Below are 26591 nucleotides of genomic sequence, written 5' to 3'. Positions count from 1 at the left end.
TCTCCCATGTTCCCACTGCACCCTGTTCCTTATGGAGGTCCCAATACCTTTCTGTAGCTGCGACAAACGTTTGTTCACAAGTGCACTGCTTTCAGAGTCTATTGCACCACCTGGTGGCATTCTACAGGAGTGCAACTACATTTACAGAGGCAGAAGGAGAGGGTCTACCTCTCAACTTCGACTAGCTGTATGTTCATGTATTGAAAAATAAATCAAAGGAATAATATGTAACTGTTTTGTGTTTATCTGTGTCGCTCTCTCTCCTTCCGTAGGGACTGAAGGGAGACCTAGGGCTGAGGGTAAGAGCCTTATTATATCTCTCTCTTTCTGTGTGTTGTTGGTTAGATAGGTAGTATGAGCAATGGTGTCTCACAGGCTCAATGTCAATTTCTCGGACTGTCAAAAACACAATGTGGGAGTTCTGGCAGCTTATTGTTTAGCCGAACACCTGCTGAGGCACAAATGCACCCCAGAGACCACACACCACTGGCTTTGGTCCGTTAATATATTTTCATGAATGGGCTAAATTATCTCACTAAAAGCCTCATAGGAGAGGAACCTCCCAGTGAACACATGTGGTAGTGGGTGTACAGCAGCCAAGTTGTTAATATCTAAAGTAAACCGGGAGTCTTTATCTGTAGACATAGACAAATCCTGGGCTGGTTCCTGAGTCTGGTTGAGATATCATCCCAGTTCAAAAAGCCCAAGTGGCACGGCCTTGTCCTGTGTAATTCCCTCCTGGTTAGTCGGGTGGAATATTCACCTCCCCCTTCAGTCAAGGGACCACCATGACAGGCCTCAGAGCCCAGAGGCTTAGATGCTGATGAGTGGAATACTTATTTCCCTTGGTACCATTGGTTGTCTTTTGATTTCCTCTATTTGAAATAGCATGATTGCTTTGCCCATGTCTTCCTTCTGATGTCGTCTCCATCCACACTGTAGGGAGATGAGGGGAAGACAGGTCTCATAGGGGAGATGGGAGGGAAGGTCTAATGGAAGCCATATGTAGAGTGTGGCATCTTAAGAAGTTATTTTCGTCAATATCACCTCGCATGGCAAGATATCGAATGCAAGAATTTTAAAGAGAATTTGATCACTGTGGATGTCTGACTTGAGTTTGTTATTGCTTGTTTAAGATACTTACCCTAATAGAGTTTGTGCTGTTGAAATTGCAAATCGTCTTTAAATGATCTTACCGTTGATGCTTTCCTAAATCAGAAGGCAAACGTTTATTTCAGTCATCACAATATGTGGGCAAATGTGCATCGGATGATTGATCTTATACATCATGTCGTGCAATCAAAGAAACAGACCAAACAATCCTGGAATGAAAAACGCCTTGTCAGAGAAGGCGCCACATGTTGGTTGGAGGAGCCATCCAGAAGAAATGCGTCTGTTTTGCCCATCGCTGCAGACCTCAATGCTTCGACAACAAAAACTGGGCTTCTCTCATCCACCCATTCCCCTATGGGATTTGAACACGTGTGGCCCCCAGGCCTTCTCAGTCTCTCATAGACACTGGCCTCCATGTGACGTGACCGACTGATGCTGTACGGCCACTTGTTTTCTTATCTGTCAGCTCCCTGCCGTACTTTAAGTCCCACCCGTTTCCATGGTGAACATTCCCGCTCCCTCGTCCCGAGATGCCCGACACAGTAGTAGCAGACGGCGTGTGTTTTCCCCATTAGACTCCACATATGGAGGGATTGGGAAAGAGAGGGAAAAACACTTCAAGGAAGGGTGCTTTTAGCAGAGACACGGTATCCACAGCAACAGTGTTCGAGCCATTCCTCTCACAGTGGGTTGTGAGAGGAATGGCTCAAAAAAAAATTATACTAAAGAGAAAGTGCTTTTGCAGGCAAACACTTCAAAGCTGCACTAGATTCACCTTAGGATATGGGGTTTGCCTCTGCCCAGGGGAACTTTGTTCTATATTTGTACTCACAATGTTGGATCAGGATTACTGTATTGTACAACCAGATTGTAATAAAAAGAACAGGTAAAGGTTTGTGGCATGGGCCATCATCGTTAATGTCCACATGGTGCCGACCACAAGTCTGACCGAGCTATATATCTCTCAAGGCCCTCACTCAGCACGTTACAGTCTCCAGGCTACAGTCGCCAGGCTACAGACGCCAGGCTACAGTCGCCAGGCTACAGTCGCCAGGCTACAGATGCCAGGCTAGACATAGAGGAAGTAGACAGGACAGCCATAGACCTCCTCCTCTGTTCTCCTCTGCTCCGCCGTCAATGGCTAGCTCACCATTACTGTACAGTGGTTCGCCATTAGCCCTGTAATGACGGATGTCTCTCCCCCGGTCTAGAGGGCCGGTTGATTTAATGAGCCTGTTAGACTGTTAGAAAAGCCTTCTTTTCATCTCTCCCTTGGGTCAGAGCTGTGTGGGCACTCTGAGACGCTCCTGTCAAGGTAAGCAGACGACAGAGACCCAGAGACAGGATAAGGTGACAGTGGTGCTCAGAACACAGGGGGGGGGGGGGGGGAAGAGGTGTGTGGGGAGGAAGGCTTTGCCAAGCCTAGCGTTTCAGACACAGACTGTCTGTCTGATTGACTGAATGGGGATCTTCCCTTCCTCTACCCTCACTCTCCCTCAAAATCAGAGAGCCCTAGACCAACACAGCTGGAAAGCACATTAGAACTTTTTTATTTTACCTTTATTTAACCAGGCAAGTCAGTTAAGAACAAATTCTTATTTTCAATGACGGCCTAGGAACAGTGGGTTATAACTGCCTGTTCAGGGGGCATGTTCAGGGGCCTCTCTATTCACCTACCTAGTGCTATTATTCCTTTCACTTGCCTCATCTGCTCTGACAGTGCTTGTAGCTGCGATGGCCATTCTAAGGCCATCTTACAGTATCTCACACTGTTTACGCCCTCTTTACTGGTGTATCAGAGGGATCATTACATTTTGTTTTGAACAGATGATGAATCTATTCCCCTGTTACCCTCAGGGCATTTCCTCTGAACTGGAAAGGCCATGTCCGCGTCGTTTCAATGAAGAGATTAGCGTATTGATAAATCAAGCAGCAGGCATGTCAGTCGACAGATTACGCCCATGGAGTATCATACACACACACACCGGTGTGAAAATAGAACCAGGGGGTGGAGAGTGACGGGAAGGGATAGCTAAGTAGATGGGAGGAATGGTGTGAGCTGATTGGAGAAGCAGGAGATCAAAGCTTCCTGTTTCTGTGCTGTGTTTGCTGGGGGCCCCTGAGGGCCCCTCCATGTGATTAGAGCCGTCACCGCTCACCTGCCCTGATCCCACCCTGGTCAGGGTTCTGGACAGGAGGCCCGCCCGGCGCTTTCATCTTCCCAGAAACGGATGGACACTCTATCCCCACGTTTCGATCCCCTGACAGGTTGGTGTGAAAGCGTTCATGGGGCAGCTGGGCAGGCTGTGGCTGTGGGGCCGGGCTCTGGCTCCAGTACAGTCTGCAGTCTACTGACGCACCACCCTCACCCTCCCTCCATGGTGAGCCCCAACCACAGCACCTGTCAGAGGCTCCAGCAGAAATGCACTTGCTGTGTGTCTGTCAGTCAGGAGGGGGAGAGGAGGGTAGGGGTTGCCAAGTTGGGCGATGCCACCTGCCCCTTTGTCCGACCCTTAGGAGTCAGCCTGCCGCCTTTGCTCTCTCCGCCAGGGACGTTCTAGCACTCCTCCCTGTGTCTCTGTTCTTATTTGTTCATGTAATCAGGGTTTATTCTTAAGGATCTTGGTCATGGACATTGATAGTTTGTTTTCATTACTTTAAAACATGATATGGCAAACAAAGAAGTATGTTTTGGTTGGTTGATGTGCTTCCAATTAGTATGTTTCATTTGAGCTTCAGTGTGTTTCGTCAACCCAAACATGCAATACTGTATGTGTGTTGTTCCGCATTTTGTTTGAGAACGCTGTGACTGTAGTTATTGATAATCAATGTGATCTCTTAGAGGGACTTTGGTATACCAGGAATGCCTGGGAAACAAGTGTTGAAGGTAGTCCACCATGTGAAAGTAGCCCCTGACCTTTGACCATACAGTGTATGCCCCTGACCTTAAACCATACAGTGTATCTGAGATTAAATAATAGGGCCACTCCAGTATCTTCCTCCCTCCAGATTGTTCCTCCCCAGACTGGTTGATCTATGAATACTTTTGAGAATGCCTTATATACAGTTGAAGTCGTAAGTTTACATACACTTAGGTTGGAGTCATTAAAACTCGCTTTTTAACCACTCCACAAATTTCTTGTTAACAAACTATAGCTTTGGCAAGTCGGTTAGGACATCTACTTTGTGCATGACACTACGGTTTGCAACTACACATGGAGACAAAGATCGTACTTCTTAGAGAAATGTCCTCTGGTCTGATGAAACAAAAATAGAACTGTTTGGCGATAATGACCATCGTTATGTTTGGAGGAAAAAGGGGGAGGCTTGCAAGCCGAAGAACACCATCCCAACCGTGAAGCACGGGGGTGGCAGCATCATGTTGTGGGGGTGCTTTGCTGCAGGAGGGACTGTTGCATTTCACAAAATAGATGGCATCATGAGGCAGGGAAATTATGTGGATATATTAAAGCAACATCTCAAGACATCAATCAGGAATTGGTTGCAAATGGGTCTTCCAAATGGACAATGACCCCAAGCATACTTCCAAAGTTGTGGCAAAATGGCTTAAGAACAACAAAGTCAAGGTATTGGAGTGGCCATCACAAAGCCCTGACCTCAATCCTATGGAAAATGTGTGGGCAGAACTGAAAAAGCATGTGCAAGCAAGGAAGCCTACAAACCTGACTCAGCTACACCAGCTCTGTCAGGAGGAATGGGCCAAAATTCACCCAATTTATTGTGGGAAGCTTGTGGAGGCAACCCAAAACATTTGAAATTAAACAATTAAAAAATGTAAAGGCAATGCTACCAAATACTAATTGAGTGTATGTAAACTTATGACCCACTGGGAATGTGATGAAAGCTGAAACAAATCATTCTCTCTACCATTATTCTCACATTTCACATTCTTAAAATAAAGTGGTGAACTGACCTAAAACAGGGATTTTTTACTAGGATTAAATGTCAGGGATTGTGAAAAACTGAGTTTAACCTTTCTAGGGCAGGCGGAACTCCTCGACAACATTCCGCTGAAGAGGCAGCGCGCGAAATTCAAAAATATTTTTTAGAAATATATAACTTTCACACATTAACAAGTCCAATACAGCAAATGAAAGATAAACATCTTGTTAATCTACCCATCGTGTCCGATTTCAAAAATGCTTTACAGCGAAAGCACAACATATGATTATGTTAGGTCATAGCCAAGTCAAAAAAACACAGCCATTTTTCCAGCCCAAGAGAGGAGTCACAAAAAGCAGAAATATAGATAATACATGCATGTTTTGTTCGATAATGTGCATATTTATATCCAAAAATCTCAGTTTACATTGGCACCTTACGTGCAGTAATGTTTTGATTCCAAAACATCCAGATTCCTATTCATCCAAAAGTGAAAATGCTGCCCCCTATCCCAAAAAGGTTAAATGTATTTGGCTAAAGTGTATGTAATCTTCCGACTTCAACTGTATGTTACCTGCCACTAAACTGTATGCTTAAAGAACTATCAGCCTTCTTTCTCAGTTTTCTGTTGGATTGTATTGTTGCCTGACAGAGCATTTCCTAATCCAAATGTTCCCTAAAATGCATGTCAAACCAATGATGAATAGTGCATGTTTCTTTTGGCTCTGAATAATACTCCCAGGTCCAATAGTTGTTCTTCATCTGGATTTAAGAACCATATCTTGACATTGATGATTAGTAATTTGAAATGGGGCATAAATGTTACGAGAGTTACAAGTCACCCTCGTAACTCTCTGTCTAAAACATGACTTTTGAGTCTCAGCAAGCCAAGTAGATATAGTAAAAGCAAGCGAGAGAGACGGATTGTGTCCCAAATTGCACCCTATTCTCTATATAGTGCACTACTTTTGACCTGGGCTCTGGTCAAAAGTGGTGCACTTCATAGGAAATAGGGTGCCATTTCGGGCGCACCCACAACCTTCCATAAGCTATAAACCCATGTGGGTCCTGTGGTCACAGCTGTGACAGTACATCATCCGCCGTGCGTCCGCTCGTTAAGCTGGCCAATTGAAGAGGGGAGCAAACACAGAGATGAATTAAATAACTATCATGTGTTCCTTTACTATTTATAACAACCAATTTCTAGGGTTAATTGGCTTGCGGTGAGCTAGAAGCTCTTGACGAATGACAATCAGCGACAGTTCCATGTCCAAACCTAGACCAGCTATATGCGAGCATAGAATGCACCAACTCCAACATGCCTTTCTAAATATTGATCCCATTGCATGCTGTACTGAGGGAATTCTGTTCTTCCAAGAAAACGGACAAACACATGGATGTAAACAGGCCCGATACTGTATCAGACTATTACAAAATGAATGAAAAATGCTTGTTTGGAAGATGTGGCATGGCTACTGATTAAAAGAGCCTTACTGAATAACAACTTTCCCTATTTCTGTCTTGTCTCATTTCCCCCACCTTTGACCTTTTTGCCATCTTGGCCACCATAGGGAGAGCCAGGTTTTCCAGGCACTCCTGGAAGAAAGGTAATTTCCTTGAAATGGTGTGGCTAACACAGAGTGTAAAGGCCTATATTTATGTGGGTACTAAAACTCTGTCTTCCTTCCACTGTAAAGGGTCAAGCTGGTACCCCTGGAACACCTGGTATTCCTGGAAAGAGGGGCTACAGGGTAGGCCTGGAATGGGCATTGTGTTTGTGCTCTGTGTCTGTCAATCATGAGTGTTCCCATAACAACCAGAGCTCCATCAAGTCAATTGTCTATTATCTTCTCATTGTTTGTCTTTGTGACCCACTAGAGCTGCGATTCGTCTTGAGTTGCTTCTTTAGCTTTCTCCTCTGTTAGTCTGCCCAATCGGTTTCTGTAGAATGACTTTGATCTTTGCATTACTTATGGACTGAAACATCTGGGCCTTTAATGGCTTTCTTACTATAGCTGCTTGTACTGCAGTGGTGTGGCGTCATCATAACATGTCCCATGGGACAGTGGAACATTTCAGAGCAGTCATTAACTAACATGACCCACACATTCCTGTTTCCAGAGAGTTTGCAAATGTGTGAAAACATTATCTTGTTGGCGAATGCTGTGATTTTTTTTTGCAGATTTGAGTTTGTGCCTGTGTTGAGGGGTTGAGATCTAAAGCTGTGGACAATAGGCTGTGCTGTTGGATGTTTTCATGTCATTCACTTTGTGATTTAGATCCATGTAGGTCCGTTGTGTCTTCTGTGAGACCAACCAGTGCTGCACTATTGAACTCCCATCAATGGCACAGTCAATGGGGCAGTGTCAGTGTTATACACTAGAGCAAGTGTTGTCCTGCACAGTCACTTATGACACTGTCAAAATCAAATCAACGTTTATTGGCTGTGTACACAGTTTAGCAGATGTTATAGCGGGTGCAGTGAAACGCTTATGTTACTAGCTAGCTCCTAACCATGCAGTAAAATGTCAAACAGGTACACAAATGATCCATTTATAACAACTCTGTCCATGTTCTGTTCTGTGGCAGGGTGACAAGGGTGAACCCAGCGCAGTGGGGACAGGCATAAAAGGAGAACCAGGGACACCAGGACTTCCAGGCCTATCAGGATTCAAGGTACTATAGCTACCCAAATAGAGGCTGTAGAATAGTTATAAAAATACACCTTGGTTTAATAATATCACGGGGCCCCCTTAAAATGATGTGTTCTCTTTACCAGGGTGACAAAGGCGACCAAGGTGTCAAGGTGAGATGGGAACGTTCCATAACCTCAGTTGACATTTTTTTGCACAACAGGAAATGTATGATCACTAAACATGATCCTCTCATTTGCTGCAGTAACGTTCGATCCCATCCTTTTAGTGTTGAACACTGTGTTGAGGTTAATAATTGAAAGGAAAGAGGCTAACTGTCATACCTTTCATCACCCTCCAGGGGGAAGAAGGATCTGATGGCCCAGCTGGACCAAGAGTAAGTGCCGGCTCTGTCATAACGCATGTATTAATGTCAAAAGAAGATTTGGGAGATTTGCACCAAAACATTTTATTTTTTCCCCCCCCTAACTTTAGGGTCCTCCCGGTGCAGCAGGGGAGCCAGGAAAATCAGAAATCATCAACAATGAAAATGTATATCACCAATTATATACTGCCTTATGTAAATTGTTTGATTCGTGAAGTATTATAAATTGTTACAGGACTTCTAACATTGGGTTTTTTTCTCCTTAGGATATTCGGAATGTACCTTTGATGGTGAGTGGGCATCTCTGAAGTCTGTTAATGATGCATTAGAAGTGCATAGGCCTTCTTTATGCAGGTCGTTGTAACAGAAAGACAGCCATGTTGTCCGACAGACCATTTAAAGGCTGACTGTATTTTGCCAATGTAATTCCAATACAATGTTTGCTAATATGAATACAGTACTAGACATACAGCATATGTTTTCAATAAGTCATTCTGATCTGTTTCTTTATCGATCCAGGGCCCACCTGGACTACCTGGCCCTCAAGGGGGCCCCGGAACTCCAGGAACAAAGGGTGAAGTTGGCCTTCCAGGCCCTTCAGGTCTTGACGGAGAGAAGGTCAGATCACCCTCTTATTGTCTATTCTTCAGTATAAATGTGCATTGTTAACCTGTCATGTATAATAAAACACAGCATCAACCACAACATGGCGATGACAATAATGAGAAAATAAGGACAACAACGGCAACGATGTCTAATTTGTGTGTCAGGGTCCTCGGGGGAAGCCTGGAGAGGCAGGTCCTGTTGGCCCAGCCGGCCCTGAAGGCCCCAGAGGGGAGGGGGGCCCGATGGGTTTCTCCGGAACCAAAGGAGATAAGGGGGACATGGGCCCATCTGGATCACCTGTGAGTAACTGGGGAACCCCAGACACTACACACACTCCCACACCAAAGCCAGAACACTACAGTAGCACTGTCGTCTGGCCTCCCGAGTGGCGCAGCGGTCTAAGGCACCGCATCTCAGTGAAAGAGGTGTGTGCATTGTCACTACAGTCCCTGGTTCGTATCCAGGCTGTATCACATCCGAGTCCCATAGGGCGGCGCACAATTGACCTTGCCTCGTCCGGGTGTGGCCAGGATAGGCCAAATAAGAATTTGTCCTTAACTGTCTTGCCTAGTTAAATAAAGGTTAAATAAAAATAATAATTCTCAGAGGAAAGGGACTGGAGCTAGCTCTTTGTACCACCCTCATATTATCTAATTAGAAACCTTTTTTAGGCTTCAGTAATATACTCCAGTACTGACAGTGGAGTGGGCTACACTCATCATACCATATAGCCAAAACACATCCCAAATACTGCAGCGTCTACGAGACTTTTCCTTCACCATTCTTGTATGTTTATTTGTGTTAGTCATATCAACACACTCTATGTGTGGCTTTATTAACCACTAAATAACTGCTTGTGAGAAATTGTGTGATTGTCTAGCAATCGTCTGTGTGTGTAGACACTGAGAAAGGATGGGCAGCATTGCGTCTCTCATTACCGGCAGTTTCATGCCCTTACAGCCAGAATCTGGAGGTAACCAGACAAAACTAAAAAACTGTATGTGATATATTTGGTCAACGGTTTTGGCACATTCAAGATTAATGTTAACTTTTAACATCTGATTTAAAAAATGTAATAATCTATTTTGTATTAATTTACACTCTGATATGGAAATTAACCAAAACCAATCCCTGATTTGAACACACTGACAACATTTGAATCACTATCACCCCTTTCCTTGTTCTGTAGGGTTTAGATGGCCCTACTGGTGAAAAGGGGGTTTCTGGGCCTCCTGGTTCCATTGGATTACCAGGCGCAATGGTACGCAATGGTGCCCCTCAGACTGCATCTGAGTATACAGTATGCAGTGTCTGACCTGGCATTGGGTAGCAGCGAAATACTGTTCGCAATACTAGCCATCTGTACAGTGCTGATTGGGTGTACAGCTGTGTTTTATTCATGCGAGTAGCCTATGTTAACCTTGTATTCATGTGACTTGATGCTTCAGGGTCAGAAGGGTGAGTCTGGAGATAAGGGAGGAATGTCAGACATGGTAAGGGCTCCCCTCCACTGTGTATCTCATTGTTTTTAATGACCCGTGCGTGTTTGAGTGAACTTGAGAGGGGTCAGATTCAGAGGACGTGATTTTTGAGTGAACCCACTAATGAGGAAGTGTATGCATTGATGACGTTACCTGATCTGATCTTACTATGTCTTTAGGTATACGGGCCTCCAGGTCCTCCAGGACCCCAAGGACCAGTTGGCCCTGCGGTGAGTACACTATTAGGCAATATAAGCCCTCAGAAATATCTATTAAACCTCCTGATAATATGCCATATTTACATAAAGTGATTGACATAACTGGAATTGTTTCTTTTACCCCTCAGGGACCTGAAGGACTAGGAGGGCCAAAGGTAAGAGTTGATTGTGGTAGCCTCTGTAATGTCTTACTGTACCTCCAGAATCCTTTGATACTGTAGTTGTCAGTACTCTCTCAAATCAGTGGTTTTAGTACGTTGGTGTAATGCCTATGTAGTAAACGTGAATAATGTATTTTCTGTGCCTCTTTTAGGGGGAGCCAGGCATAGGCATACGGGGAGAGAAGGGAGCATCTGGTTCGAAAGGCGATAAAGGGGACAGAGGTCATCTTGGGCTTCCTGTAAGTACACCAATTTGACCATCTCTTTGACCATTTTGCCATTATAAGTTGTATTTTGACTCCTGGAAACCAAAGTAGAGTGGGTGTACTCTTTGTTCAGGCTTTTGTGTCTTAGAACCAGGCAGCATGACTGTTCTGATGTTGTCATGTCACGTTATAACTAGGCCTAACCAATGATGGTTTGATTGCTCAATGGTTGCATTAATGTTTTCAAAGTGCATGGATGGATGGTTGCTGCAGTATATAAGGGCAATAAAATCACTAATATGAAAACTAAAACATGTCATTTACAATATACATTACCATTGTCAATTTTTTTTTTAGATAACTCAATAATTATTATTATTAGATGGAAAGAGTTAATCATTTTCTTCATTATGCCAACTTTTGTTTAGTTTTCTGATAATCTCTCTGGAATTCTGTAAATGTAGTCTTTTAGTTCTATATTTAATTGCATGTTAAGGAATAGGTTTGATATGAATCACTGGGGGTCTCTTCCTTACTTCTGGTTTACTTCTTGGGAGTCAAAGGTCATTGGTCAAAGGTCGTTGATATTCAGTACATGTTCTAGTCACATCGTCAATGTCTCAGTAACTCCTTTTATATGGAAATGATGAGGGATATTATGTATATGCTAATCAATGTTGGTACAAGACATGACATTTGCAAATCATCATAGACACTTAACTCTTCACACTTCAAACTGCTTTCTATATGGACATCAACCATAGAAAGAAGTTGAACCATGCTTATGTTTCTGAAAAACACAATTTTATCAAATGTCAGGACTTAATTATTTGACAGTGATAATCAACTGCACCTATAAAAGGAGTAACTGTTTCTCACATCATCACAACACAATCACCCTTCATCAACAACTGGATGTGTTTTTGAGTCACGAATCACTGCTTCACTCACTCACCCCTTACCCTCTCCCCCCTCCACACCTCCTCCTCCCCTTCTCCCCCGTCACCTACCTTCCATCTCTCCATCTCTGCTCTCTAAATGTTTACACACTGTCCAGGGGGCTCATGGTTTAGACGGCAGGCCTGGTCCAGTGGTGAGTGGCGCAAGTCCTGTACCCACCCAACACACATTCCTCCCCTACCCCACCTCCCCTCCTCTGCTCCCCCCATGGCTTATTTGCATGTCTGTGCGCTGGTGTCTTGTCTGTCTGTCTGTCTGTCTGCTTGCCTTTCCTACATGCTTGTCCTGTCTGTCCTGTCTTGCAGTCTGTCTGGTTGTCTGCAGAGAGAACAGTTCTGTTTTTAGGCATTTTTTGAGGATTGCTCTGGCATAGGGACGATGTTCACATGACTGTGTCCCATGTCTGTCTGGCATTGGAACGTGTCATGGTCCTAAAATGGGCCCTTTGATGTTTCTCCTCTCAGTGCGTATATGTTTTGAAGTAGTAAATGGCAAGAATTAGTCCCACTTGTTCATTACAGCCTGAATCCTAACTTGAGATGTGCATGGGTAACCCAGACTTTTGCGTAAATCATGTGTTGACGTCAACGGAAGATCTATAAGGACATTTGAGTTCCGAAATCAGACCTCAAGATTCAGCCTACTTGCATAAAGTCATGACAAACTGAGGGTCCGAGTCCATGCCATTGCAAATCTTCAAAACATACCGTTGTAAATCTCCTATGATCATATGCCAGCAATGAAATGCTTTGAACTGGCATTGTGATTGTCCTACCAGGAGAGCATGCTGGGATGCTCATGCTGCATGTTGATATGTATACAGGACGGTATGGCAGTATGGCTCTGTCATGCAAAATGCTGTACATGCTGAACTATCTGTACATGCTGTAGTATCTGCCTGAGATGCAAGGTCCTCCTGTCGAATCCTGACTTCCACAGGGAGAGAGAGAGCTGCAGCTGACCTCTTTTACTAATCATATTTTTCTCCTTTTTTGTTACTGTTCATTCTTTAGCTCAACAAGCTTGGTGTAACATGCACAGTGGGGTAACCTAGAGAACACCACTACCTAATCAATCAATAGGCTATTATTTAATCATGACTAACATAAACAGAATTGGTTAACTCCTCTTTTGGCACGTAAGGGCTCCAGAAAGCTTGTTGATCTATTGACGGAAATGCAATAATCTCTTTCCTTTGGATATCCTCCCATTGTAATGTCTGCATTCACTGATTGTCATCTTGTCCTTAAACTTAAAGGGCCTGATAGGACCAGTTGGTGTGGCAGGGCCAGCAGGACTGAAGGGAGATAGAGTGAGTACTTACAACACACACACTAAAGTAGCACACACACACCACATAAGAGCTATCAGTCATAACAGAGCTTATTTATCTATTTGAGATGAATGATTTATACTGTTATTTTTCTATCAATTCAGGGTTACAAGGGAGATTCAGGAGTCCCAGGACCAATTGGGCCTCAAGGCATCCCTGTAAGTAGTTTGTCCAATTACCTAAGTATCAAGAATATCAAATAAATACATTATTGCATTTACAATCAACGTTGAATGAGCAATTTGGAGCATAGCATCTTTAGTTAGTTTAGCTATTACCAAATCAGTGGCTTTGTGGTTAGCGTGTCCGCCCTGAGATTTGAGGGTTGGGAGTCCGATCCCTGGGCGAGTCATACCAAATACTGTAAAAATGGGATCCAATGTGTCACTAAGGAGATAGATTGGGGGTAAGGCCCTGCGATAGCGTTCTGTCCGGGGGGTGTACTTGTACATCACGCTTCCTCTCACGAGAGATCGGCTCCTGCAAGACTACTTACTTCACTTACAAAGCTATTACTCAAGGCAATGTCTCTCAATGCTTGCACAGGAAATCATATTGTGTTTAACTTCCTCTTCTCAGGGTTTAGTAGGACCACAAGGATTCAAAGGGAACCGGGTAAGATAACAGCTGATAATTATTTGCTTGTACTGCTCTCTTGGAGTACAATGTGCTTCTAACCAGAGGACAATAACATGTTCTCTGCTAATTAGTACTTCTGATAAACTATGGGATTTCAAATGGCTTCTGATCCTCCATGCTCCTACTTCACTCAACACTAGATATACTCCCAACCAAAATGAGTGAAGGTATTCTTCATTGAAAAGTACTAATCAAAAAGACTATTGTCATTTTTCATTTGTCTTTTTGGTAATAGTTCATCATCAATCAATCATTTGCAAGCCCATTGGGATGTCAAGTTTGTTATTCTTAAAAGCATGGTGGGCCTGTATTAGGTAATATGAGCAGGACCATGGTGGATTCAAAGGCTCTCTTAAGTAGGCGAATCTGAATCAAAATGTTATTTAAATATCAATAACCTCATCTTCTGAAAAATGTGTCCAAAATAGCCAATGATGAGTGTCCTTCAATTGTGATTTTGGTGATGTTTGAAAAAATGATATTCATATGTCCTTTGCCTTTCTGAGGTGAATGTATTTGTTTTGCAGTGGCCTTTTTACCTCAGAGTTCAATTCATCTAGTTAAAATATGCAAATATGACTGAGGTAGTATAAATTGAGACAGGGGATCAAAAGAGATTGAAGATGTTTGTACTTGATAATGAGAGGACTGGAACATGTGAATGGACACATCAAAGACCTTAGAAAATTACATGCTGTTTACTTTGAAGACAAGTCAAAAGGGTGTTCTCTTTTACATTGTCCGACCTAAGGTTACCTTGTACTGTCGTATCTGAAAATGTTGTTCTTAAAGTAATCACATAATGCTACACTCCCATTTTGTAAAATAGCCACTGCAAAAAAAGAAATCTACCAATGTATTATAGATTATTTGGTTCATATTCCCATGCCCCCCCTTCCCCTTGGAGAATGTTTCCTTCCTTCCTATTAACATCTGACTTAATATTCTGACTCCCACCTTAAAAGTCACAACATGTCATTGACCCTCTCAGCACTTCCAACTGGGTTCATGTCAGCAGGAAATATTTGACATTGACAGTTATGGCTACTTCCTATCTGTGGATCAAATGTATTTGCTGCTCAAATGGGGTGTAAAGAAGGGGAAAGAGATTGATATTGTGAGGTATTTTGCTACACCAGTTGGAGGTGCTGTGGCCAGTTTTGGGATCGTGGTGCTGTTTTTACTCTTGTCCTGTCTTCCTTTGTTTCCGCAGGTCTTCCTATCCCCTTTTCCTCCCCTCCACCCTGCTCTATTTCCCGCGGCTCTTTTTGCCGGGTCGTGTTGCCCTCTCTCTCCCTCTCACACACCCTGGCAACCTGCTCCTCCTGCATTCTAATGTCGTAGTCCCGGGTTAATCTTCTTCCTACTCCTCCTCCTCTTACCACTTACCTTCCCCGCAAGCCTGCCTGTAATTTCCTTTCACTTGGCTGACAAGTAATGTTCTCACAATGTTGCCACAACGTTAGCCAAGGTTGATGGTTTTCGGGCAACGTTGTGAGAGCATTATATGTTGGCCAGGATTTATTATCCTTCCAATTCCAATTCCTTCTTGATAAACTCGTCTAGCCCCTAATCCAACCCCTTCAAAGGCCTTGATCTTGCTGAGCGGATGTTTGAATAATAATGTGGTCAGGTTTTATACATATACCCACATATAATATCTATAATATTTGACAAGGTTTGCCTTGGTTGGAAAATATAATACAATAAGTACTAGCCTCTGAATTTATCGTAAATTACACATTCTCATGGAGGCACGATCCAATAGATCAACCTGATATAGGCTGTAGGTGCATAATGTAACAATTCCGCGTGTAAGTACTGTAGCCCTTCACGTCCATTATATAACTGCAAATTCAGCAGTAAAGGAAAAATATTAGCTTTTGAAGATACTGTAAGTGGCTTGTTTACTTGTAGCCAGCTAGTAGCCAGTCCAGCCACCTTTTAGTGTACACAAACAACAGCATACTTTTCCACTGTATGGCTCATGAATGTTATGTTGTTAGGGCTAGTGATACCCTTGTAATATCCTGTAGTAGTTGATGAATCAAAATAATAATTTGTTCTGAACTGACTTGCCTAGTTAAATAAAGGTAAAAAATATATATATATATTTTTTTTTTATTAATCAATGAAGTGTTTCTATCCCTGCAACAAGTCTGTGAGGGTTATCTCAGGCACTAAAGGAACCCGCTCACCAATAGCATTGGCCTGTATCCCTACTCCCTAACTTCCTCCACTTACTTTCCCCACCACTACATTCTTAAACTTCAGTACTCTTCTTCGTAAACCCCAAAAAAGCACATCATCCTTACTTTTATGGTCTTCAATTATCTGTAAAATGTCTAAATTCCTTAGGTAAGAATACAAGCTTCATGATTTCAAAAAGCAAACATATTTGCTTACTGTGTGGGCGAGCCAGCCAGGAGGAACTAAAGACTGTCTCTTGTAATGCACTGTTGTTTGCAGGGAGAGAGGGGCAAGAAAGGCAACAGGGGAACTAAAGGGGATAAGGGGGACCAAGGAGCACCCGGATTAGATGCCCCCTGTCCATTGGTATGTCCTGCGTTCAATGTGCAAGCCAGGTGGCAAAAAGAAGGAGCGACCCTCAGAATACCACATAACCTGCACTGACAATCAGGAGTCTCTGTGTTCTGATCTTGACTTCCTTTTGCCTCTTAACCGACTCTAATAGACCCTGAAGTGGTTTTGGTCCAAGCGTCTCCTACAGTATTAATCCAGAGATACAAACTGCATTCGTGATAATGATTTGGTATTCATTGAATGACTGGATGATTATTGGTTAAGAATGAATAATCACCCCAGGACCAGCGACCATGAACCATCTGAGGGGGTTTTCTTTTCAAGGGTAAGACTAACAGAAACATGGCCCACTTACTCCAGTGAGTCTGTTCCTGTCAGTCCCAGGCCGCCTGCATGTTTAGGTGTGCCTGTAGCTACAGGCTTCGGTCTGCGAACGGAGGTCCTCTCATCAGCCAGCAGGGTATAATGCCGGTAAAGGAGGGGCAATGTCCAGATGTTTACAAGGTTGATTTCACAAACAGGGTTTCCGAGGCTTTAAAGGAGAAAAGGGTGAACCGGGCCTACCTGGCCTGGACGGGCTGGATGCCCCTTGTCCTGTGGTATGCTTCCTCTCTCCCTTCCCTATCCAGCATGCCTTGGCTTTTCTAACCACCCCTTAACAATTCCATACATTTTCTTATTCACTTTACTTTAGGCATAAGTAAGATCTAATATAATAGGGCTGCCTGAGCATTACATTGAACTAACACAATAGTACTGTTAGTTATGTAAACATATTTTTTACAAATAAAGGCTGTTTTACGGGTTACTGACCAATTCTGCTATTTTGTGGGGGGGGTTTTCGCTGATCTTAACTTTTTTTGTACACAATGTTTCCACCATCGTCTCCTATGACCGAAAAAAGCTTTCGGACATCCGAACAGTTAACCTCAATTTAGATGAAGATTTCTACTTCAACGAGTTGGCAGCGCAGGACATACTGCTGACCCCGAACCAGGCCCTAATCCCTGACACTTGGAAAAGAAAGAGACGGCGATATAGAGGACGACGTGTGGGCAACCTAATGAACCTACGACGGCGAGTAAATAAACCTCTGTTCTATTGGCGAATGTACAGTCACTGGACAAACTGGACAAGCTCCATTCGAGACTATCCTATCAACAAGACCTGAAGAACTGTAATATCCTATGTTCCTCTGAAATTTGGCTGAACAAGGACATGGATAATATACATCTAGCTGGTTTTTCTATGCATCGGCAGGACAGAACAGCTGTTGCTTTGTTATCGACAGCTGAAGCTCGATCTCTAATATTAAGGAAATCTCGAGATTCTGCTCGCATGAATTAGAATACCTCATGATAAGCTGTAGACTTTATTATTTACCAAGATATTTTTAATCTATATTTTCCATAGCTGTCTATTTACCACCAGAAACCGATGCTGGCACTAAGACCGTACTCAACGAGCTGTATGGTGCCTTAATGCTCATCCAGATGTGGCACTCCTAGTGGCTGTTATTTTAATGCAGGAATACTGAAATCTGTCGTACCTCATTTCTACCAGAAAGTCACCTTTACAACTACAGGGTGATAAAACTCTTGATGACCTTTACTCCACACACAGCTCTCCCTCGCCCCCCATTTGGAAAATCTGATCATAACTCTATCCTCCTTCGTGCTTACAAGCAAAAATTCAAACAGGAAGTACCAGTGATGCGCTAAATACGGAAGTGGTCAGATGAAGGGGATGCTAAGCTACAAGACAGTTTCTCTAGCATAGACTGGAATATGTTCTGGGATTCATTCATATGCATTCAGGAGTTTACAACATCAGTCACAGGCTTCATTAATAAGTGCATCGACGACATCGTCCCCACAGTGACCATATGTACATATCCCAACCAGAAACCATGGATTACAGGCAAAATCTGCACTGAGCAAAAGGTTAGAGCTGCCGCTTTCAAGGTGCGGGACACTAACCCGGACAATTATAAGAAATCCCACTACGCCCTCCGACGAAATATCAAACGGGCATAGCATCAATACAGGACTAAGATCAATCCTACTACACAGGCTCTGGCGCTCGTCGAATGTGGCAAGGCTTGCAAACTATCACGGATTACAAAGGGAAATCTAGCCATGAGCTTCCCAGTGATGCCAACCTACATTACGAGCTAGACGGACCAGCTGGCAGGTGTCTTCACTGACATGTTCACTTCTTTCTGACTCAGTCTGTAATGCCTTCATGTTTCAAGCAGACCACCATAGTCCCTGTGCCTGAGAACGCCAAGGTAACCTGTCTAAATGACTATCGCCCCGTAGCACTCTTATCTATAGCCATGAACGGATTTGAAAGGCTGGTCATGGCTCACATCAACAACACCCAGACACCTTGGACTCACTCCAATTCACGTACTGCCCCAACAGATCAACAGATGACACAATCTCTATTGCACTCCACACTGCCCTTTCCCACTTGCACAAATGAAAAACACCTACGTGAGATTGCTGTTCATTGACTACAGCTCAGTGTTCAACACCATAGTGCCCTCAAAGCTCATCACCACGGTAAGAACCCTGGGACTGAACACCTCCATCTGCAACCAGATCCTGGATTTCCTGACGGGACGCCCCCAAGTGGTGACGGTAGGCAACAACACATCCGGCAAGCTGACCCTTAACACGGGGGCCCCTAAGGGGTGCGTGCTTAGTCCCCTTCTGTACTCTGTTCACTCACGACTGCGTGGGGCGCACTCCTCCAACACCATCATTAAGTTTGCCGACCACGGTGGTAGGCCTGATCACAAACGACGATGAGACAGCCTATAGGTGGGGTGGGCAATTCCAGTCCTCAGGGCCCTGATTGGTGTCACAGTTTTGCCCCAGCTAACACACCTGACTCCAATAATAACATAATCATGATCTTCAGTTTAGAATGCAATTTGATTAATCAGCTGTGTTTGCTAGGGATGGAGAAAAAGTGTGACACCAATCAGGCCCCCGAGGATTGGAGTTGCCCACCCCCTCGCCTATAGGGTTGACGTCAGAGAGTGAAACGGAGAGCTGCGCACGCCGCATTCACATCGACAGGGCTGTAATGGAGTGGGTTGAGAGCTTCAAGTTCCTCGTTGTCCACATCACTAAGGATCTATTATGGTCCAAAAACACTGACATAGTCGTAAAGAGGGCACGACAATGCTTCTTCCCCATTAGGACTCTGAAAAGAGTTGGCATGGGTCCTCCGATCGTCAAAAAGTTATACAGCTGCACCATTGAGAGCTTCTTGACTGGCTGCATCACCTCTTGGTATGGCAACTGCTTGGCATCCGACCGCAAGGTGCTACAGAGGGTAGTGCGTACTGCCCAGTACATCACTGGGGCTGAGCTCCCTGACATCCAGAACCTCTATACCAGGCTTTGTTAGAGGAAGGCCCTAAAAATTGTCAAAGACTCCCAGCACGCCATAGACTGTTCTCTCTCCTACTGCACGGCAAGCGGTACCGATGCATCAAGTCTGGAACCAATCCTGGTAGAACCTTGAACTGCTTCTACCCCCAAGACATAAGACTGCTAAATAGTCAGTTAAATAGTTAACCAAATAGCTACCCGGGCTATCTGCATGACCCTTTTTGCACAAACTTTTTAGATTTTTCACATACTCAAACAAAGCCAGCCATGTAGCGGAGACTATTGCCATGCTCCCGGTCAACCTAAACACCTTCTTCGTTGCTTCGAGGAAAACCCAGTACCGCCACCGACTGTGAGCTGTCTTCGCCGTGGCCGCCATTATAGCAAGACATTTAAGCATGTTAACCCTCGCAGGGCTGCCTGCCCAGACGGCATCCCAAGTCATATCCTCAGAGTATGTTCAGACCAGCTGGCTGGAGGGTTTATGGACATATTAAATCTCTCCCTATCCTAGTCTGTTGTCCCCACTTGCTTCAAGATGTCCACCATTGTTCCTGTACCAAAGAAAACGAAGGTAACTGAACTAAATGCCCCGTAGCACTCACTTCTGTCATCATGAAATGCTTTGAGAGGATAGTTGCGGATCATATAACCTTACCTAACACCCTAGACCCACTCAGTCATCAAGTTTGCAGACGACACTATAGTGTACTTCAGGAGACAACTGAGAGAGTACATCCCCATCCACATTGACGGGAAGAGGGTGAAAAGCTTCAAGTTCCTTGGCGGGCACTATCACTGACAATCTGAAATGGTCCATCCACACAGACAGTGTGGGGAAGAAGCCGCACAAGCGCCTCTTCAACAACAGGAGGCTGAAGAAATTCGTCTTGGCCCCTAAAGACCCTCACAAACTTCTACAGATGCAACGTTGAGAGCATCCTGTCGGGCTGTATCACTGCCTGATACAGCAATTGCACTGTCCAAAACCACAGGGCTCTCCAGAAGGTGGTCAGCCCAATGCATCACCGGGGGCACACTGCCTGCCCTCCACGACATCTACAGCACCCTGTGTCACAGGAAGGCCAAGAAGATCATCAAGAACCTCAGACACCCTAGCCACGGCCTGTTCACCACGTTACCATCTAGAAGGCGGAAACAGTGCACGTGCATCAAAATTGGATCCAAGAGACTGAAAAACAGTTTCTATCTTCAAGCCATCAGACTGTTAAATAGTCACCACTACCCGGCCTCCGCCCTGTCCTAAACCTAGTCACTGTTACTAGCCGGCTACCACCCGGTACTCAACCCTACACCTTAGAGACTGCTGCCCTATGTAGATTATGATTTTTCAACGCCGATACCGATTATTGGAGGACAAAAAAAAGCAGATGCCGATTTTTTTAAATGTATTTGTAATAATGACAATTACAACAATACTGAATGTACACTTATTTTAACTTAAAATAATACATCAATAAATCAATTTAGCCTCAAATAAATAATGAAACGTTCAATTTGGTTTAAATAATGCAAAAACAAAGTGTTGGAGAAGAAAGTAAAAGTGCAATATGTGCCATGTAAGAAAGCTAACATTTAAGTTCCTTGCTCAGAACATGATAACATATGAAAGCTGGTGGTTCCTTTTAACATAAGTCTTCAATATTCCCAGGTAAGAAGATTTAGGTTGTAGTTATTATAGGAATTGTAGGACTATTTCTCTCTATACCATTTGTATTTCATTAACCTTTGACTATTGGATGTTCTTATAGGCACTTTAGTATTGCCAGTGTAACAGTATAGCTTCCGTACCTCTCCTCGCTCCTGGGCTCGAACCAGGAACACATCGACAACAGCCACCCTCGAAGCAGCATTACCCATGCAGAGCAAGGGGAACAACTACTCCAAGTCTCAGAGCGAGTGACGTTTGAAACGCTATTAGCGCGCACCCCGCTAACTAGCAAGCCATTTAACATTGATTACACCAGCCTAATCTCGGGAGTTGATAGGCTTGAAGTCATAAACAGCAGAGCTGCTGGCAAAACTTACTTAAGTGCTGTTTGAATGAATGCTTATGAGCCTGCTGGTGCCTACCATCGCTCAGTCAGACTGCTCTATCAAATCATAGACTTAATTATAACATAAAAACACAGAGAAATACGAGCCTTAGGTCATTAAAATGGTCGATTCTGGAAACTATTATCTCGAAAACAAGACGTTTATTCTTTCAGTGAAATACGGAACCGTTCCCTATTTTATCTAACGGGTGGCATCCATCAGTCTAAATATTCCTGTTACATTGCACAACCTTCAATGTCATAATTACGTAAAATTCTGGCAAATTAGTTCGCAATGAGCCAGGCGGCCCAAACTGTTGCATATACCCTGACTCTGCGTGCAATGAACACAAGAGAAGTGACACAATTTCACCTGGTTAATATTGCCTGCTAACTTGGATTTCTTTAAGCTAAATATGCAGGTTTAAAAATATATACTTCTGTGTATTGATTTTAAGAAATGCATTGGTGTTTATGGTTAGGTACACGTTGGAGCAACGACAGTCCTTTTTCGCGAATGTGCACTGCATCAATTATATGCAACGCAGGACACGCTAGATAAACTAGTAATATCATCAACCATGTGTAGTTATAACTAGTGATTATGATTGATTAAGTTTAATGCTAGCTAGCAACTTACCTTGGCTTCTTACTGCATTTGCGTAACAGGCAGGCTCCTCGTGGAGTGCAATGAGAGGCAGGTGGTTAGAGCGTTGAACTAGTTAACCGTAAGGTTGCAAGATTGAATCCCTGAGCTGACAAGATAAAAATCTGTCATTCTGCCCCTGAACAAGGCAGTTAACCCACCGTTCCTAGGCCGTTCTTAACTGACTTGCCTAGTTAAGTAAAGATGAAATAAAGGTGTAAAAACATAATAATTAAAAAACTGCAAAAACGGCGTCCAAAATGACCGATTTCCGATTGTTATGAAAACTTGAAATCGGCCCTAATTAATCGGCCATTCCGATTAATCGGTCGACCTCTGGTACATAGTGATTGAACACGGGTAACTTTAATAATGTTTACATACTGTTTTACCCACTTCATATGTATATACTGTATTCTAGTCAAGGCTCATCCTATATAACTACTGCTGTACACACCTTTTATATTCATATACTGTCTATACACAGCATCATATACATATTTATATTCCGGACTCGGACATTGCTCATTCAGATATTTCTTAATTCCTTTCTTTTAATGTGTTGGATTTGTGTGTATTGTTAGGTATTACTGCACTGTTGGAGCTAGAAACATAAGCATTTCACTGCACCTGCAATAACATCTACAAAATATGTGTACACGACCAATAAAATTAAATGTAATTTGATTTTGATTTGCTGCTACTAATACTGTTTACTATCTGCTACTTTATTCGTAGTTATATGTACATATCTACCTCAATTACCTCATACCACTCACTGCTCATCGACTCAGTACTGGTATACTGTATATAATTACGTGTTTTACTTTCCTTTATTTCTCTATTGTCTTTCTCTGCATTGTTGGGAAAGGCCCCGTAATTAAGCATTTCACTGTTAGTCCACACCTGTTGTTTACAAAGCATGTGACAAATATTTGATTTGATTTGAGAAGAGCAATGCCTTTATTTACAGAGTAGACATGCACACACTTGGAGCTGTTGATCAAGCTGTTAACTACAAATGTACTACTGTTTAGATAAACTAAACTAACTAATCATTTATTTGCTGAGAATTGTATTTTTTCTTGCAAGGGCAGCAGAACACCAACAGTAATTAGTGGTGTGCGACAGAATAAATGTTCTCGATCATAGTAACCCAGGACCCATTAAGTGACTTTAAATACTTTTTGAAAGTTAATAGCCATACTTTTCTTATTTGTATCCCTGTCTTCTCCACTACCACTCGCATGGCTCCTTTTCCCTCCACCTTATCCTTTACCATTTTGGGCAACAGAACTGTATTGAGAAAGATTCTCTTGGGGAAAAAAACAGGGCCTCCTCAATGATTTTAGTTCTACGCTGTTTTGTTTATGTATTGAAAAGGAGAGAAAAAAAGAGGTTGACGGTTTGATTCATTCATAGAAGATGCCAGATGAAAGAAAATAACAGCCCAGTGGCTGTGTTTAAACCCTATTGCTAAAGTTTTGAATTAATTCAGACGATGGAGTCATGTTTTTACAAATACACATCTACTACTGTACCACTAGTTGTTTGGCTGGTTGTTGATGCTTTTTAACACAATATGCATAGTACATTGCATAAATATTATACACACACAATAGTATTTATTCAACAGTAAATTGCATTGTGTTTTGTGTACATGTTTGCGTGTTTGCATGGTTATACTGTACAGAAAGTCACATTCTACAGTTTTAGCAGTTTGAGTAACACTTTATATTAAGTTAGTCTGTGTCAGAACAACTTAAACGAATAATTCACACAAATGACCAAATTACACATTGGTTTCCTTAACCTGTCAGCGGTCTATGGAGAAGGTATGACAGCAATCCATGCGTTGGTATATCCATGCGTTGGCACTTCCCACATGCTAACGTTTTAGCATTTGTGGCACAAATCTCATTCAACTCATGGGACCAATATTGTAATTTTCTGCGCATCTTGTCCAAATCCTCCGAAAGTATCTAAAATGGATTGTGAAACTCAACAGAGTCACTTATAGATTTTGAATATGATGTGTGAAAAATTGTAATATCGGTCCCATGATTTAAGGGAGATTTGTGCCACAAATGCTAACATGTTAGCATGTGGAAAGAGTGTGAGGAGAAACTAAACCAAAGCATGGATTGCTGTCATACTTTGTCTATAAAATGTAATTTTGTCATTTGGGTGAACTATCCCTTTCATGTAAAGCATTACCTCAGAGTGTTTATGACTCACTCCCTCTCTTTCTTTCCTTAGGGGGATGATGGCTTACCAGTATCAGGGTGTTGGAATAAAGTAAGTGAAAGAGTTGATATCCTGCTGTGAATGTACACTATCTGCATCTTGGGCTGATTAAGTGCTTGGTAGTTCTGCCTTTTGTATTATCCCCGTGCCAGTATAATCAACATCATCTGTCATTACTTCATTAATACTGTAGATAAGTGCTTAGTTGTATTCATGTTCATTGTATCCTCAATGAACGTTGCATGAACTAACGTGTGTTTTTTTTTGCCTTCTCTTTGCAGTAACGATAACTTCGGGGTGGCATGTGTGATTGTACATAGAATATTTATTTTTGTACTTTTTATGTGCTCTCTTATACTGACGAGAAAAAAAAGAAAATCATAAAAATATGCCAGGTTCTTTGTACAGAGTGTTTATTTGTATTACTTGTAATAATGTTTATGTATTGGATTTAATAGCTATGCATTATGTCAACATGTTTGGATAAGGAAGAAATTATAATGTGGCTACATATGCATGATATTTGTGCATAATGTGAACAGATATTGCCTATTAACTTATTGTATCCTGTTGTTTTGTTTTGTTGTGACCATGCTGCACTGAGTTGTGGGGCTGGAAAGATGAAGTGTTGGCTTTTTAAAATATCTTAGTTGAACCCTCTTTGTAGAGATCAAAATGATGAAAACCTACAGCCCCGTAAATGTTCCTGTCTAAATATGTACACAACTCACGTCATGGTGACAGACAGCACTGTATTTAGTCTGCACTGTGCAGTATAGCCATTTTAATCACTGGTGCACAGATGCCCATGGTTCTCGGCGCATCCTCTTTTAACCGTTTAGGGTTCTGCTATCATAAACCCATAACGTATCCTGAATATCCAGCATGCCACACTAGCACATTTGGTCGTTGTCTCTAAAAGGGAAACATTTTATCTCATGAAGGGGTTTCAACTGAGATTGCCTGACCAATTGAAGCTTTAGTTGTTTCCCCCTAAGCAAAACAGCAATTTTGAAACAGAGAACAAATACTTAGCATTTGCTGCTCTTTCACTGGCTGAGTAGTTTCACAGCCAGAATGGCCAACCATTCTAAGCTACGGTATAGCTTCACGTATAACCTGGCCTCAATTTCTCCAAGTCATCTGTAAATATATATTTTTAACCAACTCTAAGGGGCCACATCATCCTGCTTTTTGACTATCAGGCTCTATTTAACTGTAGTTGTTTGCCTTTTTTTGTTAGAACTTTATCAAATTGATACAAAACCATGTAACAAGCTTTCTCTTGGATGACTGAAATATTGCTGCTGACCTTTAAGGCATCCTGCTGCCACATTGCCTCTACGCCCAGTGTAACGCATCCATCTATTTATATGAAGAAAGCTATTAATGGACAATGAAGATCTTGTTAAGAAATACCAGACTAGTTATTTGCAGCTGTACTTTAAGAGGGAGTGACCTACGTCCCCCTTGCTAACTGTGTTTATGAATCAGTATTGAAGAGATGGATGAAGGGGACTGGAGTAGAGTTGGTCCATTGCCACTGCTCATTGTAAAACTTTTAAAAAAAAGAAGCTCTCTTTGTGTTCTGATCTGCCTGGAAATGTATAGCTAGATTAAGAGATTACCACCTTTTAATAAAGTCTTCATCAGGTTCTTATACCTCATGCTAACGTGTGCCATGTTCCCCTGCCTTGCTCTCCTTGTTATAGGTTCCACCCAAAGTTCATGAGAAATCATTGAGAATCTGTTCAAATTGACATTTAAATGTTTGTTGACTTTTATATGTTCAAAATGACAATCAGAAATAAACCTATTTTTTTTATAGTACATACAGTACAGTTGTGTGCTTTAAAAATAACATATACCTTTTTTTATGGCATCCCTTTCATTGAAGACCATGCAGAGTTTGGGATCTGGGGATGCATTTTAGGAGTGTTGTATCATGCCAATGTTTCATTTCACATGAATTGTGTTAAGTGTGCATTGAAGTCTGCTATTTCCATTGCTCTGCCATGGTTTGTAGTAACCTTGAATGTGTGTGTGTGCCAA

At 42.6% G+C, this 26591-nt stretch overlaps 1 protein-coding gene across 1 annotated transcript in view; it reads left to right on the top strand.

Annotated features, from left to right (window-relative positions):
* The window catches only part of LOC110527951 (uncharacterized), a 55879-nt gene that overhangs the window by 25052 nt on the left and 4236 nt on the right, over positions 1–26591 (top strand). Inside the window, exons 17-37 of the mRNA XM_021609614.3 lie at positions 273–299; positions 6588–6623; positions 6714–6767; positions 7606–7692; positions 7796–7822; positions 8011–8046; positions 8145–8201; positions 8301–8324; positions 8554–8652; positions 8805–8939; positions 9830–9901; positions 10089–10133; positions 10301–10351; positions 10468–10494; positions 10653–10739; positions 11764–11799; positions 12925–12978; positions 13104–13157; positions 13579–13614; positions 16108–16194; positions 24552–24590. Of these exons, the coding sequence (XP_021465289.3) occupies positions 273–299; positions 6588–6623; positions 6714–6767; positions 7606–7692; positions 7796–7822; positions 8011–8046; positions 8145–8201; positions 8301–8324; positions 8554–8652; positions 8805–8939; positions 9830–9901; positions 10089–10133; positions 10301–10351; positions 10468–10494; positions 10653–10739; positions 11764–11799; positions 12925–12978; positions 13104–13157; positions 13579–13614; positions 16108–16194; positions 24552–24590 (1170 nt within the window). The remainder of the gene's footprint in view (positions 1–272; positions 300–6587; positions 6624–6713; positions 6768–7605; positions 7693–7795; positions 7823–8010; positions 8047–8144; positions 8202–8300; positions 8325–8553; positions 8653–8804; positions 8940–9829; positions 9902–10088; positions 10134–10300; positions 10352–10467; positions 10495–10652; positions 10740–11763; positions 11800–12924; positions 12979–13103; positions 13158–13578; positions 13615–16107; positions 16195–24551; positions 24591–26591) is intronic.

This window comes from Oncorhynchus mykiss, chromosome 1, assembly GCF_057628025.1.
Source record: "Oncorhynchus mykiss isolate SJ-2025 chromosome 1, ASM5762802v1, whole genome shotgun sequence".
Taxonomy (NCBI): Eukaryota; Metazoa; Chordata; class Actinopteri; order Salmoniformes; family Salmonidae; genus Oncorhynchus; species Oncorhynchus mykiss.
Note: the sequence above shows the minus strand (reverse complement) of the source record. Positions and strands in the feature narration are given on the sequence as shown.